This window comes from Solanum stenotomum, unplaced genomic scaffold (assembly GCF_019186545.1).
Source record: "Solanum stenotomum isolate F172 unplaced genomic scaffold, ASM1918654v1 scaffold21219, whole genome shotgun sequence".
In the NCBI taxonomy this organism is placed as follows: domain Eukaryota; kingdom Viridiplantae; phylum Streptophyta; class Magnoliopsida; order Solanales; family Solanaceae; genus Solanum; species Solanum stenotomum.
In genome coordinates, this window is record NW_026026430.1 from 51349 (window position 1) to 73261 (window position 21913).

The 21913-nt window shown below is 32.6% G+C and overlaps 3 protein-coding genes across 3 annotated transcripts; all 3 read right to left on the bottom strand.

The window, feature by feature from the left end:
• Window positions 1-4933: 4933 nt before the first annotated feature.
• LOC125850959 (receptor-like protein 9DC3) lies at window positions 4934-6027 on the bottom strand. The gene has a single exon (XM_049530778.1). It carries the CDS (start codon window positions 5685-5687, stop codon window positions 5091-5093), a length of 597 nt encoding a protein of 198 aa, XP_049386735.1. The 5' UTR covers window positions 5688-6027; the 3' UTR covers window positions 4934-5090.
• LOC125850965 (synaptotagmin-5-like) lies at window positions 5876-19489 on the bottom strand. The gene is made up of 5 exons (XM_049530783.1): window positions 19369-19489; window positions 18581-18631; window positions 18309-18429; window positions 5951-6398; window positions 5876-5903 (listed from the first exon to the last, which is right to left on the bottom strand). Exons 1-5 carry the CDS (start codon window positions 19444-19446, stop codon window positions 5876-5878), a joined length of 726 nt encoding a protein of 241 aa, XP_049386740.1. The 5' UTR covers window positions 19447-19489.
• Window positions 19490-20947: 1458 nt separating this feature from the next.
• Window positions 20948-21576, bottom strand: LOC125850960 (receptor-like protein 9DC3). The gene has a single exon (XM_049530779.1). The coding sequence runs from the start codon at window positions 21430-21432 to the stop codon at window positions 20953-20955; it is 480 nt and encodes a 159-aa protein (XP_049386736.1). The 5' UTR covers window positions 21433-21576; the 3' UTR covers window positions 20948-20952.
• Window positions 21577-21913: the final 337 nt, after the last annotated feature.

The following is a 21913-nucleotide window of genomic DNA, read 5'->3' on the forward strand; positions in this document are numbered from 1 at the left end:
ATCAGTTGTCATACATAAATTGAATACCTATAACATACTGATTAATGTAATCCTACGAGTAAAGTTTCAAGAAGGTAGGATATACGCAGACCTTTATGAAGTAAGAATACAAACAACAAAAAATTTCAATGAAAATATAATATAAAGTTAGAATAATAAAATCTTACTCAAAACTTTAACAAGTTTATATACAATGATATTGAAATAGTTGAGCTGAATTTGATAAGTTGATATAATGATATAATGTATTTTTAGCGGTAATAACCTTCTTTGTACATGTCTCTAAAGTCTTTAGCTACATTGGATCTAATGATACTTAACCAATGCCGGTAAAAACTTTAACACCCTTTATTAATGTGTATATTTATTGCCGCTAAATTTTGTTGTTGTTGTAGTGCTTGTAATTTAAAGAATACACCAAAAAGCAAATTGATCTTTTTATTAACACCCAACAATATATTTTGTATAATGCAAAAGGTTTTTTAGTTTGGTAGACTTTAGAATATTTAATAATGAAAGAATAAAAATAGAAAGAAGAATAAAAATGGTAAACGTAATGGATTCATGATAATTGCCAAGATATAATAAGTCAATAAAATAAATAGTCACGTAAGAAAGAATGCTATAATTAACTAAACACTATTCCATTTCTTAATTATTACAACGACCTCCATGTTAAATAAGGTGAACAATTAACTAAACAATATTTCATAAAGTAGCGTTGTTGACTTGTTTATGCATGGGACTATAAATTAACAAAAGAAAAGAAACACATCCAGACAAATAAAATGGGGTAATAATTTGTGGTTGCAGAAAAAGTTGTCCCAAGTGTTAAGTCAATTTTTAGTCACTTGTGGTCAATGAATGAGTACTAGTCACTTCTAACAACTTGTTACACATCATTTTCCCTAGATGTTGTTGTTCATTTCGAGATCATCGATCGACTATCTCTACGGTGTGCGTTACGCAAGATGATGTGAAATTGATCATGTTACGTAACACAGTGTAGAAAATATTTCTGCATAAGTTGTGAGAAATTTCCAATGAGAGAAACTATATATTGCTTGACTAAGTTATGAAGTGAGGAAAAAAATAATGAAGAATAATTAAAGACATGATTTTAAGTCCTTCATTTCCTCCTATGTAACAACAAAACAATAATACCGTGTGGAATTTTATTTTGTTCTTTTAAACCAAAGTCTTCAATAAGACAATTTCCACAAAGACTACAGGTGGGAAAAAGGACAAATATGATACAGTTCAAGTGGAGTAGTAGACATTTTCAGTTTTTCTACTATGTAACGTTCTAGGTGTAATATGTCACGTAGGATGTGTGAGTCTACACATTTTTCTCAATTTAAAAAAGGAATATCAATATCCACAACAAAAATTCTGGTCATAATAGAGCAACTGATCTTTTAGAAGAGTCACAATTATTTGAAAAAGTCACAACTCATCGGAAAAGTCACAACCCTTCAATGTGAAAAAAATAATATGTTTTAATATAATATAAACAAATAAATAAATAAGTATAAATATAAACTATAGAAGATATACTAAATTCATGAGTATTTTTAGTTGGGGTATTATAGTAATTTAAAATTTAAGTTAGAGAATTCATATTCTTAAGATAGTACTAGTTTTGATGCACGTGAATGCCAAATCATGTAGTACACTATATTTTAAATTAAATAAATAAATATAAGTTGAAAATATTTTAGTAATTTAACATTTTTTAAGATAGTATAGAGTAGATGAATAGATATATATCCTATTTTAAGTCATCCTTTTCCAACTTTCCATCAACATCTCTTCTTCTATTTTCCACAATCCTTTTCAAAGAGAGAAACTTTAATCAAGTGAACCAAGTTGTATGAATGCAATAATTTTTTATGCAATTTTTCCATGGAATTTATACAATCATAAAAGGTCAATATTCCGAGTTAGTGATTAGTTGTCTCTTCTGCTATTTTCAAACTTGTTTGGTACACAATAATTTTCACATTAAGTTAATAAGGGAAAATCCATCTATATTCCATTCCACCTAAGGAAAAAAGTGATACAGTATTGTAACTAGCGGGCGGTGACTTGTAAGTCTTTGAGTCAATTTCCACAAAGACTAGAGGAAAAAAAAAAGATTATGATGAATCGGGACTGATGAACAATTGAATCACAAGACGAGTACTAGTCACTTCTAACAACTTGTTACTCATATTTTGTAGTGTTCCACAAGACTTGTTAGAGGATGGAGAAGACTTAACAAAATAATATATACTCTCTATGTCCTAATTTTCTCTAGATGTTGTGTTCATTTCGAAGTCATTAATTATCTCTGCATTGTGTGTTACGCAAGATGATGTGAAATTGGTCCCATTATGTAGAAAAAATTTCTGCACAACTTCTTAGAAATTTCAAATAGTAGAAACTATTGCTTGACTAAGTCAAGTGGAAAAGATGAACAATAATTTAAGACATGATTTAAGTCCTTCATTTCCTGCTTAATTAGTATGTTTTGAATAACTTGGTGAAGATCCTTCCACCTGCAGAGAAACTTCCGATTAGTTGTCTCTTGTGCTGTTTTCCAAGACTTTTCACATTAAGTTAATGAGGGAAATTCCATCTATATGATACAGTTCAAATAGGAAGAGATGGAAAATAACACTTTTTACATATTTTCCCTATTTGAACACTTTTTTCAATTTGACTGGTTAACTTTTGAGAAAAATCCTAAAATCACCCTCAAACTTGACAGCTAAATTTACTTTAGGACTTAAACTACATGGACATTTAAATACCCCTTAACAACTTTCAAGTAATTTTTATTCAACCCTCGTGACCAACCTTGAACTGAACTGGTCACGGGAATTACTTTTTGTTTACAGCATATTTACAGAATGTTCTGTTTTTACAAAATCCATACATATTTTATAGTTATTTGAACTCCTGTTTTATGTCAACCTTGTCCAACTTTCCATCAACATCTCTTCTGTTTTCCCCAATACTTTTCAAAGAGAAACTGTTGCATGACCAAGTCAATTGAGGATTAAATAAATTTTGGTGCAATTTTTCCATGAAATCTATACAATCAGAAAAGGTCAATCCAAGTGAGTGATTAGTTGTCTCTTCTGCTATTTTCAAACTTGTTAGGTACACAATAATTTTCACATTAAGTAAATAAGGGAAAATCCATCAATATTCCATTCCAACTAAGGAAAAAAGTGATACAGTATTGTAACTAGTAGACGATGACTTGTAAGACTTTAAGCCAATTTCCACAAAGACTAGAGGAAAAAAAAAAGATTATGATGAATCGGGACTGATGAACAATTGAATTACAAGATGAGTACTACTCACTTCTAACAACTTGATACTCATATTTTGTAGTGTTCCACAAGACTTTTTAGAGGACGGAGAAGACTTAACAAAATAATACTCTCTATGTCCTATTTTTCTCTAGATGTTGTGTTCATTTCAAAGTCATTAACTATCTCTGCAGTGTGTTACGCAAGATAATGTGAAATTGGTCCCATTATGTAGAAAAAATTTCTGCAGAACTTCTTAGAAATTTCAAATGGTAGAAACTATTGCTTGACTAAGTCAAGTGAGGAAAAAAATGAACAATAATTAAAGACATGATTTAAGTCCTTCATTTCCTCCTTGTGGAATTTTATACAAAATTTTGTTTGATGTGTGTTTTCTTGCTTAATTAGTATGTTCTGAATAACTTGGTGAAGATCCTTCCACCTGCAGAGAAATTTCCAATTAGTTGTCTCTTGTGCTGTTTTCCAAAAGACTTTTCACATTAAGTTAATGAGGGAAATTCCATCTATATGATACAGTTCAAATATGAAGAGATGGAAAATAACCAAAGTAGTAGACAAGTTGTTTCCGTAGACCCTCGACTCAAGATAAAGGTGTAGTGATCAAATAAAAAAATGATGCACAAGCAAAGAAAACTGAGAGACTAATTGTATTGAAGGATCACATGTTCAGCTTACCATCTTTAAACATGAGGTGCCACATGACAGTTACAACAATTAATCCACAACTAGCAAAATACGACTCTCTTCTTCTTCTTCTTCTTCGGACTCCAATGGACGAGGAGCATGCAATCGGTCTGAAAAGAACATTCAGACAGAGTTTTTAGACTGCCAGGAATTTTAGTCTTGTCAGTTCCCTTGGAATCTTTCCAGTGAGCCGATTCCAGAGAGCATTTTTCCCAAAAACAAAAAAATTTCCTCATTCATAATCAAGCAGTATGAATTAGTTGTTGGATCACGTGAGACATAACACTCGTCATGAAGTATAAATATATGTAAAAATCTACCAAAATTAAAATTGCAGAAGTTGAAACTGAGTTAGAGAACATTTTAAGGATGTTTTATGACTAGAAAGATGAAGTACCACAAAATTATTAGCCACTTCTGTAGTTTTGAGCATTCTTCTACATCAATTTTCACAAATATAAACTTTCTAATATCAACTAATTTCAATCATGAACCAAACTCTATATGCTTACTGCACTGCTTTATCCAATTTTGTTGTATTAATGAGCTATGTTGCTCGGACTCTCCTAAAATATGATGATGTCGCACCCATGTTCAGGGGTGGACCAACTCCCTCGGCAAAAAATTACGTTGTATATTTAAGGTATTTTAAAGAATTTTTATGTTTATATATTGATTTTGAACCTCCTGAATATAAGATTAGAGGTTAGTTTAGTGGTTGAGGGGTTCAAACCTCAAATCTTAAGCACTGCTCTCTTTTTTTCGAACCCCCTTAATGAAAATCCTGGATCCGCCACTGCTCATGTTGGTTCCTTAATAAATACACAACTTTTGAAGAATCCAACACGTACCTGTTGACATTTTTGAAAAATCTAAGTAACATAGCTAGAGTTGCTGTGTAGATCACTTCTGTCAATTTGAAACAGAAACAAACTAACATAAATTGAATACTACAATAACACACATATAATTATGTTTCTAACATATACAAACAACAAATAGAAAATTAAAAAAAGACAAAAACAGAACAGTTCACTAGTCCACAAAATCAAACAAAGACAATTTAGCCCTCTCAAGCTTCCATTAAGTCCTTCGTCTCTGAGCTCTCTTCTTTGGCCTTCTTCTTTTGTGAGGCATGAGTCCATCAAAAAATTCCACAAACCACTTTGACTTACGATATTTAAACATGAGGCTCCACATGACAGTTCCAACGACAAGTCCAAAACTGTAGCCTATTACTACTAATTCCCAAGAAAATCCACTAAAAAAATATGACTCGCCTTCTTCTGCGGACTCCAATGGTTGAGGAACATGTGATGAATCACTCGTTCCACATTGCTTTGATAAAGGAAGACCACATAAATCAAGGTTTCCACCATACGAATAATTTTCGAATGTGTTGAACTGTAGACCGTGAGGAATTGGTCCGACAAGATGATTTTGAGAGACGTTTAAGAAGGCCAGAAAGTTCATTCTTGTCAGTTCCTGCAGAATCTTTCCAGTGAGCCAATTCCAGGAGAGATCTAAAGCTTCAAGCGTATTCAATTGCCCCAGTTCCATTGGAATATGACCTATGAGATTGTTATGGGATAAATTGAGTAGCCAAAGTGAGCTGAGATCCTTTAGTGTTTTCGGAATGACACCTTCAAAATGGTTGCTTGAGAGATCTATGGTTGTCATAATTGTGTTGATTCTTTGTAGCTCAATATCCTGCCCTTTGATTACCAAACTCAATGAATCCTCATACGAAACTGTAGTTACTGAAGTTGTTACGTGATAAATCTAATAAGATAAGCGAACTCATGTTACAAATGGATTAGGGTAGTGGACCCAGAAGGGAGTTAAATTTCAAATCAAGATACCCTAGATTATGGAAATGCAATTGTGGTAGGTATCCTGTCAAAAGATTATGTGAAATATTTAGGTACCACAAGTTGTCCCACCTCATGCCGCTAAACCAGTCAGGAATTTGACCACGAATCATATTGTTAGAAATATCCAAGTACACAAGTGTCTTTACATTTCTCAAGAGGTGTGGAAAATCCTTCAGTTGACAAGATGATAAGAATAAAGATGATAGGCTAAGAAAGGTGATATTCATTCCCTCATCAATGGTGATGTTATTTGATGAAAGTCCAAGGGTTTTAAGGTTTGTGAGATTCACAAGTGATTGAGGAAAAGAACCACTGAGTTGATTATTGCTTAAATGCAGTTGCTTTAATGTTGGGTTTGTTTTGATCACTTCATCGGCTAGTCCTCTGAATCGGTTATGTTGGAGCGACACTGAAGATAGCAAAGGTAGGCTAAACACCCAAGATGGTATGGTACCATCCCATTGCATCTCTAATTCCATAGTAATACCGTCACTTCCATCTTCAATAATAGAAATCCCTGCAGTGGCATATACATGAGATCAAGCATTTGTTAAATGTAGTGAGATTCATCCTCACAAGCAGTTTCTTTTATTAAGGATTAGCTGGCACGAGATGATTGGAATGCTCTTTGAGGTTTGAATATCTTTTATACCCTTGCCTGTCTCAAAATTATTTGTCACATTTTGACATCTCAAGAGGCTATAAATGGCAGGAAAATGTTATGCCGTTTTTTTTTTTATGGTGGTGGTGTCCGTGTAGGGAAATGTTACGCTACTCCAGACATAAGCATGCCCTAAAGACCTAGAGGACTGATAAGTTTGTTCATATGTATAAGTGAATCCTAAAACTTTTAGGTAGTACAATATACAAGAGCTTTGAGGCAGGTTACGCCAGCCATAATCTACTAACCTGTGAATTGTGGAGCAACTGTATCAAGAGTGAACTTTGAAAATTTTAACAACGCCAAAATCACAGGCCTATATTGTTCCAAAACTGGCTCCACACTTGACTTTACTAGTTCTGATGCTGCCTGAATGACCATATATACCCATACCGACTCAATTAGCAACAAAGAAGTTCCAACAATCATAAATTAGAACCAAAAAAAGGGGGAAATGAAAAATTGCAGAATCGCAATAGAGTGGAAAACTAAACTATGTATAGACATTGAACCCCTAACCTCATCCACATATGGTCAGATCTTTTCAAGATGAGAATTAAGCCATGCCAACTGTAAGAACAAAATTGAAAAATTCAAAAGGTCAGTTTTTGCCCTCAACAAACTAAATCACAAGATGTATTCTAGATAGAAATTAAACAAAGTCCATAAAGGGACAGTCTTGCAACCAAAGACCATAATTTGAACCATAATGCACTAATTTAATCTCAATGATCTTATATGGTCACTATGTGCTCAAAAACAGAAAAGGACATCAACAGTGTGTTTGGTAACATCTTATTTTCCATCAAAAAGGAACAAACAATTATTTCAACATATAGACATTATTATCAATCTTTACTACTCACATATTTTTCACCAAAACACTATCCGATTTGCTGATTCAATCTTCAATAAATGTCTTTTCCCAGAAAAAAATCCATTACGAAAAACATTTTCCAGAAAATAAGTCTATGTTACAAATTTATGATAAATGACATTGCTTTAGCTACAAGTACGGCAAAATCTAGTAGCTTTGGTTTAACCGTATATTAATGTTAAGATGTAAAAATAGTCTTTTCAGTCAATGTTGCTCGGACTCTTCAAAAATGGTGATGGGTGAGTGTCGAATACTCCAAACTAGTGCAACATTAGAGAATCCGACATGGGTACAAACAACATTTTCTGAGAGTCCGAGCAACATAGCTTTCAGAAACCCAACATAGCAAAAAAGAACTGTGATCTAAAAATTCTGACTCTGCCTCTACGTCCTACCAAATACATCCTAAAAAAAAGGTTAAAGACTTCACCTTCTGTTGATTTGAGAAAACAACCCAAGAAGGGTATTGTTCTGGTGTAAAGATTTTTCTTGAATCTTCCACTGTCATTCTAGCAAATGCAGCAATTCCACTAGCCTTCACAATTCAACCAAAAAAACAACATAAATACAAAAAACCCCAGAAATGGAAAAAAATAAAAATCCAAAAAAAACAAAGACTTTGGTTGACTAACCAGATCAGTACGTTGTTTGGATCTAGCATTTTCAGATTTCACAAAAGCAACTATTATAGCAAGTCCAAATGCTATTCCAAACACATCCCCTAAAACAAATGACATTTTTTTCCCACTTTTTGTTAAATCCCCTCTTCCTTGTTCAATGATTTTTGTGAGGTAATAAACTGAAAAATGTTGAAAAGAACTAAAAAAAAAGGTGAAATTTTGAATCTGTTTTTGGAGTTTTCTTCTTATGGGGTTTTCCTAAAAGGTGAATTCTTGAAAAAAAAATTACATCTTGAGATTCACTGAAACTTAAAATTGTTGAAAGAAGAACTCAAAGTTGGGATTTATAATCTGTTTTTTGGAGTTTTCTTCTGGTGGGGTTCTTCCAACAAGTAAATTCTTGAAAAAAATAAATTAGAAAGTATATCTTGAGACTCAATGAAAGTTGGAATATGTGTATTGAAAAGTGAGACTTAGGGTCTGTTTGGAAAGCCACTTGGTAATTGAAATTGGTGTAATTACTAGGGCAGTAATTACCAGCCTAGTAATTACACTGTCTAGTAATTACAGTGACCTGTTTGGTTGGCACAGTGTAATTACACTGTAATTACACATGTCCTATTTGGATGCCACAGTGTAATTACACATGTTCTGTTTGGATGCACAATTGCAATCATAAAATTATAATAAGTTTTAAAAATAAAAATTAATTATTAAAAATTTATACTAGACAAATAAGAAACTTTATAAATGACATTAAATTAAATATTTAAGATATATATTCTTTTTTGAAAATATATTAATTAATAAACATATTTTCTGTAATTAATATTATGAAAAAAGAATTGATTTATATTTTTTCAAATTAATATATTTCAATTGAATTGATCGTAACAACTAAAAGTATGAAGTTTCTACGAACATCGTGAAATGCATATTTGATAAAAATAATAATATATAAATAAAATGTCATAAACTATTAAATGTTTGACAAAAATATAATCTATCAAGTCTAATTAAAAATCACGTGCAATGTAAATTCAATATTACTAAAACAAATGAAACTGAAAATATAACATAGGTTATAAATTCAAAACAAAAAATTTAACATAATACTCTTATAAAAAATTTCAACATAGCAATAAATATGATTTATTTTTATTTTTTCTTAATAAAGAAAACGTAAGTCTATAACCTTACTTAACAATAAATTCTATTTTAATTTAAAAATTAGAATACTAATAAAATTATGCTAATGAGAAAATAAGCATGGCATAAAGAAATAGATAATACAAGAAAATTACATAGAATCACGTAAAGTAAGGTTGAGAACAAAAAGAAAATAAAATATAATAATAAAAAATAAAAAATAAACTTTTGCAAATTTTTAGAATAATAAAAATAAAAAAAGAACTTAAAATAATAGATGTAAAAAAAATTAAAATAGAAATTAAAAAGTAATCAAGTGGTAATTACACCTGTAATTACCAGCAATTCACAGCCTCTGCTTGTGAATTGTAGAGTGTAATTACCCCCTGCCAATTACACCAATTACCTGCTGACCAAGTAATTACACGTCCTTCCAAACAGGACAAGACAGTGTAATTACACCAATTACACCAAATCCAATTATCAGGGTGTCCTTCCAAATAGGCCCTTAGTTTTAATTTGTTTGTCTAGTGTTCACCGACTTGATATAAGTTTAAGAAAGTGAAAAAAAATCTTTGAATCGTATGCTTTTAAAATAATTTTTAAACATGTCACGTGGAATATTGAAATTTAAAAATTCAAAAAAAAATATAATTAAAAAAGAATTTTCAATGATATAATATTATATTAAAGTTATATAAAAAACATATCAAAATATCTTTTAATATTATAATCTTAAACATATATCATGTGAAACGTTGAAATTAAAAAAATTATTTAAAAAAGAAAAATATTACTGTATTCTTTTTGAGACATTAAAGTATAAAGTATGATAATAATTAAAATTAAAAAATAATAAAATAAAACAAATAAATTAAAACGAAGAAAACTGATATTTTCAATCATCTTTCTTGTTATAATCAAAGCTTTGAACGGCCATAACCAGACAAAGATACTTTAATTGTTTTCGAAGTGTCCAAACTAAAATTAGGAAAAGAAAATAGGAATGTTTTTCTGACATGTGAGTTGACTATTTGTGGGACAAAATTCTTAGCCAATTATATTTTGCCATGTGTCAAATAATGTACAGGTTTTAATTTGTCTTTCTTAATTTTTAAATAATTTGATTATATTTCTTTGGCAAAATGGTCTGGTAGACTCTTGTACTTGTATGCATTTGTATTGTGAACCCTTCTACTTACCTCTTTGTCATCTGGACCCTTGAACCCATCTAAACTCAACCTGTTGAACCCTTTCAACTCACCGTGACTCTCAATCGCGCTAATGTCACACTCCATGTCAGATAAAATTTGCCACATCATTTTTTATCCCTTTTTATAATAATTTCTTTTTTGACAAAATAAAAATCATGAAGTTTTGATGCAATTTTGACAAATCAAATTTTAATTTACTATTTTAAATTAAAAGTTTGGATCTCCTAGCATCATCTTCCATTTTCACCGTGAAATGGCCCAACTGCTGGAGAAAGTCATTGCTGCTGCCGCTCCTCTTGTTGGCGAGACCAAAAATACGATCTCCCTCACCAGTCTCCATCTTCATCGCACACCCTCACCATTTTTCTTTCCTCCTTCTCCAACCTCCACAAATCGCCGCACCAGCTCCTCGCCATTGTCGACTGCTGCGAACCACTAGGGACCCCCTATGCTCTCCATCCTCTCCGACATACCAGAAGGCCAAGAAACTCCTCATTGCCTCCGGCGTATAAATGCTCCTCGCCGCCTCTGGTGTACTAGACCATTTTGCCAAAGAAGATGGAAGAAAGAAAAAAAAAGGGTTGGGCAAGGATGGATGGATGAAAAAGCAGATGGATTGGTTGAAGAAGAATGATTTTTTTTTCTTTTTTAAGTTTATTATTTTATTCAATTATAATTTAAATATTTTTAAGATTTAAATATGGTGTTCACTTGCCTTAATAGGCGTGTAGCCTCACTCTCTTGCCAACTCAACCATCTTCATGCCACATAAGCATGGTCAATGGTCAGAGGGGTTTGATATATTGTGTTTTATTGAGTGTAAGGGTCCAGATGACAAAGACGTAAGTAGAAGGGTTCATAATACAAATTGGTACAAGTACAAGGGTCCATCAGACCATTTTGCCTATTTCTTTTTGTGTTACATTAAATTTTACGAATAAGTCTATTTTAGACCATCAAAAATAACTTTGACATGTAGTTTTGCAGATAGTAAAGATCCAGATGAAACTGAATCATCGAAATCGAACTTGAAAAATAAAATAAAAACCTTGTATAGAGCGTTTTACCTTTTTTAAAAAACCTTTCCCTCATTGATAGTCAAACAATATGAACTAGTTGTTGAACAATCGGAGATATCTTTCGTCATGAAGTATAAATATATGTAAAAATCTACCAAAATCAAAATTGCGGAAGTTGATACTGAGTTAGAGAACATTTTAAGGCTGAGTTATGATTAGAAAGATGCAGAACCACAAAATTATTAGCCAATTCTGTAGTTTTGAGTACTCTTCTATATCAATTTTTCAAAAAATTAACTTTCTAATATCAATTGATTTCAATCATAAACCAAACTGATCAATTTGCTTACTGCTTTGCTTTCTCCTGTTTTGTTATGCTGATGAGCTATGTTGCTCCGACTCTCCTAAAAATAAAATGATGTTGCATTTGTGTTGGTTTCATAAAAAATGCACTACTTTTGAAGAATTCAATACGTAGCGGTTGACATTTTAAAAGAGTCCGAGTAACATAACTAATGAGTGGCTGTGTAGATCACTTCTATCAACTTGAAACAGAAACAAACTAACATAACACACATATAATTATGTTTCTATCAAACATATACAAACAACAAACAGAAAATTAGAAAGACAAAAACAGAACCAGAAAAGTTCACTAATTAGTCCACAAAATCAAACAAAGATAAGTTGGCCCTCTCAATCTTCCATTAAGTCTGTCGTCTCTGAGCTCTCTTCTTTGGCCTTCTTCTTTTGTTAGGCATGAGTCTATCGAAAAATTCCACAAACCATTTTGGCTTACGATATTTAAACATGAGACTCCACATGACAGTTCCAACAACTAGTCCAAAACTGTAGCCTATGACTACTGATTCCCACGTAAATCCACTAAAAAAATATGACTCGCCTTCTACTTCAGACTCCAATTGATGAGGAACATGCGATGAATCACTCGTTCCACATTTCTTTGTTAAAGGAAGACCACATAAATCAAGGTTGCCACCATACGAGTCATTTTCAAATGTGTTGAACTGTAGACCGTGAGGAATTGATCCGACGAGATGATTTTGAGAGATGTTTAAGACTGCCAGAAAGTTCATTCTTGTCAATTCCTGCGGAATCTTTCCAGTGAGCCGATTCCAAGAGAGATCTAAAGCTTCAAGCTTATTCAATTGTCCCAATTCCGTTGGAATATGACCTATGAGATTGTTATGGGATAAATTGAGTAGCCAAAGTGAGCTAAGGTCCTTTAGTGTTTCCGGAATGACACCTTCAAAATGGTTGCTTGAGAGATCTATGGTTGTCATAATTGTGCTGATTCTTTGTAGTTCAATATCGTGCCCTTTGATTACCAAACTCACTGAATCCTTATACGATGTGTCAAATGACAAATTCGACTTAGATTCCATGTACTTGATCCCTCTTGTGTCTTTGTCATCTAAGTTAATCATTGCCTTGAGGTTTCCAAAAACTTTTGCAGGAAGTGAGCCACTGAAATCATTACGAGAAAGATCAAAAATTCGCAACTTGGGAAAGCAAAACTTAGTCTGACACGTACTTATAGGTCCATGGAACTTGTTCGACTTTAATATAAGGACCTGCAGCTCTTGAAGAGTTCCGAGCCAAGCTGGAAACGTGTCGTTTATAGCATTGTTCCCCACATCAAGGACTTCTAAATTATGACATTTGAGCAACGACACAGGGACAGGTCCTTCAAATCGATTACCATTTACGACAATGGTACTCAATGAAGTGCTTTGTGCACATAATGGAGGAAGACTCCCTGTGAAATTGTTCCTTCTTAAGTCTAGCACCATTAGACTAGCCATGCTTCCCAAGCAATGTGAAACTGAGTCACTAAAGTAGTTGTGTGATAAATCTAATAAGAAAAGCGAACTCATGTTACAAATGGATAAAGGTAGTGGACCCTGAAGGGAGTTAAATTTCAGATCAAGATACTGTAGGTTATCGTAACGAAATTGTGGTAGGTGGCCTGTTAATGAGTTATGTGAAAGGTTTAGGTGCAACAAGGAGTCCCACCACATGCCGCTAAACCAGTTAGGGATTTGACCACAAATCTTATTGTTAGAAATATCCAAGTACTGAATTGTCTTCACATTTCTCAAAAAGTGTGGAAAATACTTCAGTTCACAAGATGATAAGAGCAAAAATTCTAGGCTAGGAAAGGTGATATTTATTCCCTCATCAATGGTGATGTTATTTGATGAAAGGTCAAGGGTATAAAGGTTTGTGAGATTCACAAGTGATTGAGGAAAAGAACCGCTGAGTTGATTATGATTGAGTGACAACCAAGATAGCAAAGGGAGGTTAAACACCCAAGATGGTATGGTACCATTCAGCGAGTTGTCAGACAAATCCAATACGGATAACTTTTGAAGCATGCTTTGGTTGCTAGGCAGTGGGCCAGATAGGGAATTACTCGACAATCCTAGGTATTCAAGATGTGTCAAACTTAAAATTGATGTGGGAAATGGACCGATGAAGCTGTTATTAAAAAAATCTAAATAACGTAGCTTTTGGAGGTTAGAGAAAACATCAGGAATTTCACCTGAAAAGGAATTGGAGGAAAGATGTAAACGTGTGAGATGCTTCAATTTAGAGATTGTGGAAGGAATGGAACCAGAGAATTGACATTGCTCGAGGTTCAAGATATTCAAGGAACTGAAGGTGCCAATTGAATGAGGCAGCTCACCAGAGATGCCTGTGTATGAAATATCCAACTCCATTAACAAAGTGTTGCTCCGGTGGATCTTTGGAAAAACTCCTATGAGAAGTTTATTACTCCTCAATTTGAGCGTTTCCAAGCTGTTTGACGGAAGGAAAAAGCTCTCTGGGAGAACACCTCGCATATTAGTACCATCAAGATCCAGGTACCTTAAGGAGGAAGAAATATTGACAGGTATCGGAGATGAGATGTTGACATCAGAGAGAGAAAGTAGCTCCAGAGTTGTGAAGTTGTGAAGCATTGTTTCAAATGTTCTCTCATCAAGTTGTAATCCATAACCAGAAAGATCAAGTGAAACCAAATTGGAAAGGTATGAGATTTCTGTTGGGATTTTCCCATAAAAGGAAGAGTGAGAAAGGTTGAGATGTCTCAAATTCGTCAATCGGCCAATGTTATGTGGGATCGAAGAAGGATAAAAGTCATTGTAAGCAAGGTTTAGAGTGTGGAGATGATGAAGTTGGAAGAGGGTGCTATTGGGATGAATACTTCCACCAAGCTGACTACAACTAAGGTCTAACCCGATAACATGACCGTTTAATATGTCACAAGTGACTCCATCCCAACTGCAGCAATCCCTACTCTCGTTCCAAGATTTTGTTTTTGGGAAAGAAGTGTAACACTGAAAACTATAGTTATCAGATATTTGAAAGAATTGCTTAAACTGAAGCAAAGCAGAAACTTCAGTGGGAGAGCAATGATGATGATCAAAGGAAGAAGAAAAGCATTCACTTATTAGCAACACAAAACACAGAAATGAATAAAAGAAAAAGAAACGTCCCATTTTTTGTTTGTTTGTTTTCAGCAAATAACAAGATGTTTGTTCTCTTTTTACAAATCAATCAGCATTATCCACATATATATATATACTAGTTTCAGTTGTCATACATAAATCTAATACCTATAACATACTGATTAATGTAATCCTACGAGTAAAGTTTCAAGAAGGTAGGATATATACACACCTTTATGAAGTAAGAATACAAACAACAAAAAATATCAATGAAAAAATATGATATAAAGTTAGAATAATCAAATCTTACTCAAAACATTAAGAAGATTATACAATGATATTGAAATAATTGCGCTGAATTTCATAAGTTGATATAATAATATTAAAATAGTATTGATTTCACTACATCAAAAATGATCTATAATGGCAATTAATTAAGTTTAATTGCCGCTAAATATGTATTTTTAACGGCAATTAACACTCTTTGCATATGTCCTAAACCCTTTAGCGACATTGGATCTAATGACACTTAACTAAAACCGGTAAAATCTTTAACACTTTTTATTAATGTGTATATTTATTGCCACTAAAAGTTATTTTTATTGTAGTGTTTGTTGCAGTGCTTGTAATTCAAAAAATACACCAAAAAACAAATTTGATCTTTTTTAACACCCAACAATTTATTTTGCATGATGCAAAAGGTTTTACCGTTTGGTAGACTTTAGAATATTTAATAATGAGAAAATAAAAATAGAAAGAGAAATAAAAAAGATAGAAATAATAATATGGGTTCATGATGATCGTCAACATATAAATAAGTCATTAAAATAAGTAGTCAGGTAAAAAAGGATGCTATAATTAACTAAGTACTATTTAATTTCTTAATTATTACAATGACCACCACATTAAATAAAGTAAATAGTTAACTAAACACTATTTCATAAATTAGTGTTGTTGACTTGTCTATGCATGGGACTATGAGGTAGAAAACGGGGGACTAATTTATTTGTGGCCTGCAAAAAAAAGTTGTCCCAAGTGTTAACTCAATTTCCAGGAAGAGTCAAGTTTTTAAGTCAGTCTTGTTTGATAGTGTCAGTTATACTATATTTGTTTTGTTCAACTTTGGGATAAATGGTGAGAAAATAATACAACTTTTACATCACCAACTACGTAACTTGTGGTCCATGGATGAGTACTAGTCACTTCTAACAACTTGTTACTCCCTATGTCCTCATTTTCTCTAGATGTTGTTGTTCATTTCGAGGTCATTAACTATCTCTGCAGTGTGTGTTACGCAAGATGATGTGAAATTGGTCCCGTTACGTAACACACACTATAGAAAAAAGTTCTGCATGACTAAGTCAAGTGAAAAAAAAGAAACAACAATTAAAGACATGATTTAACTCCTGCATTTTCTCGACGTCTACTTAGAGTATGTAACAAAACAATGATACCGTGTGGAATTTTGAAGTCATTGAACCAATTAGTGGTCCATGGTACATTCGACATACTTTTAATTTGAGATCACAAGATATAAACGTCTTCTTTATTTTTTTTAGCTTCGTATCAAGTCAATTCAGATAGATAAATTGAAACGAAGGGAGTTGTATCTAATTGCAGGAAATGATCTCAGATAAGCAAACACTTATTCTCAGACAATATTTAGACATTATCAGCAATCCTTGCTACTCAAATATTTGAGATAATATCTCAGATAATATGACTAAACTCGCATTACTAATACCCACATAACTAATTATTAATACTCATATTACTAATACCCGCATAATTAATATCTACATTATTAATACAGGTATAACTATACTTACCAAACGACCCCTAACTATACACAACTTGTGGTCCATGAATGACTACTAATCACATCTAACAACTCGTTGTTCATATTTTGTAGTGTTTCACAAGACTTGTTAGAGGACGGGGAAGACTTAACCCTTAACTAATTTTCTCTAGATGTTGTGTTCATTTCGAAGTCATCAACTATCTCTACCATGTGTGTTGCGTAAGATGAAGTGAAATTGGTCCCATTACGTAACACACACTATAGAAAAATCTTTTGTAGAGCTTCTAAGAAATTTCCAATGACAGAAACTACTGCTTGACTAAGTCAAGTGAGAAAAACAAGAATGAACAATAATTGAAGACATGATATATTATCAAATTAATTTGACATTTCTTATCATCTATGTTAGAAAAATAATGTAACTTTACAGAACGCTCATCAAATAGAAACAATAATAACTAACATGAAAAGAACTATACAAGTGCAACACAAAGAGAAATTAAGAGTAATATGGTTCTTACTTTAGGTTTTGATGTTTTGTATAATAAGTTGTAAACATTTTAAGGCTGTTTTATGATTAGAAAGATGCAGAACATTATTAGCCAATTCCGTAGCTTTGACTACCCTTCTACATCAATTTTCAAAAATATAAACTTTCAACTATCAAGTGATTTCAATCATAAACCAAATTGATCTATTTGCTTACTGCTTTGCTTTCTCCTGTTTTGTTATACTAATGAGCTGTTGCTCGGACTCTCCTAAAATATAATGATGTCGCACCCGTGTTGGTTCCTTAAAAAATGCAAAACTTTGAAGAATCCAACACGTACTAGTTTGACATTTTTGAAAAGTCTAAGTAACATAGCTGATGAGTGGCAGTGTGGATCACTTATGTCAACTTGATACAGAAACAAACTAACATAACCTGAATAACCATTGATATTAAATAACACACATATAATTATGTTCCTTTCAAACATATACAAACAACAAACAGAAAGACAAAAACAGAACCAGAAAAGTTCACTAATTAGTCCACAAATGAAACAAAGACAAGTTGGCCGTCTCAATCTTCCATTAAGTCCGTCATCTCTGAGCTCTCTTCATTGGCCTTCTTCTTTTGTGAGGCATGAGTCCATCAAAAAATTCCACAAACCATTTTGGCTTACGCTATTTAAACATGAGGCTCCACACGACAGTTCCAACAACTAGTTCACAACTGTAGCCTATGACTACTGATTCTCATGTAAATCCACTAAATAAATATGACTCCGATGGTTGAGAAACATGTGATGAACCACTTGTTCCACATTGCTTTGATAAAGGAAGACCACATAAATCAAGGTTGCCACCATACGAGTCATTTGCAAATGTGTTGAATTGTAGACCTTGAGGAATTGGACCGACAAGAACATTCTGAGAGAGGTTTAAGACTGCTAGAGGACCGACAAGAACATTCTAAGGGAAATGTTATGCTACTCCAAACATAAGCATGCCCTAAAGACCTAGAGGACTGATAAGTTTGTTCATATGTATAAGTGACTCCTAAAACTTTTAGGTAGTACAATATACAAGAGCTTTGAGGCAGGTTACGCCAGCCATAATCTACTAACCTGTGAATTGTGGAGCAACTGTATCAAGAGTGAACTTTGAAAATTTTAACGACGCCAAAATCACAGGCCAATATTGTTCCAAAACTGGCTCCACACTTGACTTTACTAGTTCTGATGCTGCCTGAATGACCATATATATCCATACCGACTCAATTAGCAACAAAGAAGTTCCAACAATCATAAATTAGAACCAAAAAAAGGGGGGAAATGGAAAATTGCAGAATCGCAATAGAGTGGAAAACCAAACTATGTATAGACATTGAACCCCTAACCTCATCCACATATGGCCAGATCTTTTCGAGATGAGAATTAAGCCATGCCAACTGTACGAACAAAATTGAAAAATTAAAAAGGTCCTTGTTTGCTCTCAACAAACTAAATCACAACATGTATTCTAGATAATTATTAAACGAAGTCCATAAAGGGACAGTCTTGCAACCAAAGGCCACAATTTGAACCATAATGCACTAATTTAATCTCAATGATCTTATATGGTCACTATGTGCTCAAAAACAGAAAAGGACATCAACAGTGTGTTTGGTAACATCTTATTTTCCATCAAAAAGGAACAAACAATTATTTCAACATATAGACATTATTATCAATCTTTACTACTCACATATTTTTCACCAAAACACTATCCGATTTGCTGATTCAATCTTCAATAAATGTCTTTTCCCAGAAAAAAATCCATTACGAAAAACATTTTCCAGAAAATAAGTCTATGTTACAAATTTATGATAAATGACATTGCTTTAGCTACAAGTACGGCAAAATCTAGTAGCTTTGGTTTAACCGTATATTAATGTTAAGATGTAAAAATAGTCTTTTCAGTCAATGTTGCTCGGACTCTTCAAAAATGGTGATGGGTGAGTGTCGAATACTCCAAACTAGTGCAACATTAGAGAATCCGACATGGGTACAAACAACATTTTCTGAGAGTCCGAGCAACATAGCTTTCAGAAACCCAACATAGCAAAAAAGAACTGTGATCTAAAAATTCTGACTCTGCCTCTACGTCCTACCAAATACATCCTAAAAAAAAGGTTAAAGACTTCACCTTCTGTTGATTTGAGAAAACAACCCAAGAAGGGTATTGTTCTGGTGTAAAGATTTTTCTTGAATCTTCCACTGTCATTCTAGCAAATGCAGCAATTCCACTAGCCTTCACAATTCAACCAAAAAAACAACATAAATACAAAAAACCCCAGAAATGGAAAAAAAACTAAAAATTGAAGTAAAATAAACTAAAAAGAAGAACTTTTAATGATATAATATTAAATTAAAGTTATATACTATAAAAAATCAAAATATCTATTAATGTTAGTCTTAAACATATATTATGTGAAACGTTGAAATTAAAATAAATTATTAAAAAAAAATTCTATTTGAAACAAATTAAAGTATAAAGTATGATATATAAATTAGAATAAGAAAAATATTTCTATTAAATAAATTTATAAATAATAAATAAACAAATTAAAACGAAGAGAATACATCTTTTCAATTTTCTTTCTTGTAATAATCAAAGCTTTGAACGGCCATAACAAGACAAAGATACTTTAATTGTTTTCAAAGTGTCCAAACTAAAATTAGGAAAAGAAAATAGGAATGTCATTTTTCTGACAGGTGAGTTGACATATGTGGGCCCAATATTTTCAACCAATTATATTTTGCCATGTGTCAAATTATGTAAAGTTTTAATTTGTTTTTCTTAATTTTTAAATAATTTGATTATATTTCTCTTTTTGTTAAATTAAATTTTGGGAATAAGTCTATTTTAGTCCATCAAAAATAACTTTGACATGTAAAGTTTTGCAGATAGTAAAGATCCAAATGAAACTGAATCACAGGTCTCGAATTTGAACTTGAAAAATAAAAAAAATATCCTTGTATAGAGCGTTTTGCCTTTTAAAAAAACTTTTACCTCATTGATGATCAAACAATATGAATTAATTGTTGAACAACCAGAGACAAAACTTTCGTTCACGAAATAAATATATGTAAAAAATCTACCAAAATCAAAATCATGGAAGTTGATACTTTTGAAATCACTTGATATTAGAAAGTTTATATTTTTGAAAGTTGATGTAGAAGAGTATTCAGAACTACAGAATTAGGGAACATTTTAAGGCTGATTATGTTTAGAAAGATGCAGAACCACAAAATTATTAGCCAATTCTATAGTTTTGAGTACTCTTCTACATCAACTTTCAAAAATATAAACTTTCTAATATCAAGTGATTTCAATCATAAACTAAACTGATCTATTTACTTACTGTTTTGCTTTTTCCTGTTTTGTTATCCTGATGAGTTATGTTGCTCCGACTCTCCTAGAAATATAATGACACCAGTGTTGGTTCCTTCAAATTGCACTACTTTTGAAGAATCTAACACGTACCCATTGACATTTTTGAAGAATTTGAGTAACATAACTACTGAGAGGCTGTGTAGTTCTATCAACTTGAATCAGAAACAAACTAACATAACTTGAATAACTATTGATATTAAAATAACACACATATAATTATGTTTCTATCAAACATATTCAAACAACAAGCAGAAAGACAAAAACAGAACCAGAAAAGTTCACTGATTAGTCCACAAAATCAAACAAAGACAAGGTTGCCTTCTCAATCTTCCATTAAGTCGGTTGTCTTTGAGCTCTCTTCTTTGGCCTTCTTCTTTTGTGAGGCATGAGTCCATCAAAAAATTCCACAAACCATTTTGGCTTACGATATTTAAACATGAGACTCCACATGACAGTTCCAACAACTAGTCCAAAACTGTAGCCTATGACTACTGATTCCCACGTAAATCCACTAAAAAAATAGGACTCATCATCTTCTTCTTCTTCCTCCAATGGTTGAGGAACATGCGATGGATTACTCGTTCCACATTTCTTTGATAAAGGAGGACCACATAAATCAAGGTTGCCACCATACGAGTCATTTTCAAATGTGTCGAATTGTGAACCTTGAGGAATGCGTCCAACAAGGAGATTTTGAGAGAGGTTTAAGAATGATAGAAAGTTCATTCTTGTCAATTCCTGTGGAATCTTTCCAGTGAGCCGATTCCAGGAGAGATCTAAAGCTTCAAGCATATTCAATTGCCCCAATTCCATTGGAATATGACCTATGAGATTGTTATGGGATAAATTGAGTAGCCAAAGTGAGCTGAGGTCCTTTAGTGTTTTCGGAATGACACCTTCAAAATGGTTGCTTGAGAGATCTATGGTTGTCGTAATTGTGCTGATTCTTTGTAGTTCAATATCGTGCCCTTTGATTACCAAACTCAAAGTGTTGCTTAAACTGAAGCAAAGCGGAAGCTTCAGTGGGAGAGCAAAGATGATGCTCAAAGGATGAAGAAAAACATAGACTTATTAGCAACACAAAACAGAGAAATGAATAAAAGAAAAACAGACTCATGACCATTTTTTGTTTGTTTGTTTTCAGCAAATGACAGGATGTTTGTTCTCTTCTTACAAATCAACTAGCATTATCCACACACACACACACACACACACACACACACATATATATATATATATCTAGTTTCTAACTACAGAACTTGTGGTCCATGAATGAATGAGTACTAGTCACTTC

Bases quoted from the DNA above. Each gene is read 5' to 3' on its own strand.
- LOC125850959 (XM_049530778.1), bottom strand. From the start codon at position 5,687: ATGACAACCATAGATCTCTCAAGCAACCATTTTGAAGGTGTCATTCCG.
- LOC125850965 (XM_049530783.1), bottom strand. From the start codon at position 19,446: ATGACAGTGGAAGATTCAAGAAAAATCTTTACACCAGAACAATACCCT. The intron at 6,399-18,308 runs GTTAGTAGATTA...ATGCCACTGCAG, and splicing joins AGTTGCTCCACAATTCACAG to GGATTTCTATTATTGAAGAT. The intron at 5,904-5,950 runs GTGGGACAACTT...ATCTTTTGACAG, and splicing joins GACTGGTTTAGCGGCATGAG to GATACCTACCACAATTGCAT.
- LOC125850960 (XM_049530779.1), bottom strand. From the start codon at position 21,432: ATGGAATTGGGGCAATTGAATATGCTTGAAGCTTTAGATCTCTCCTGG.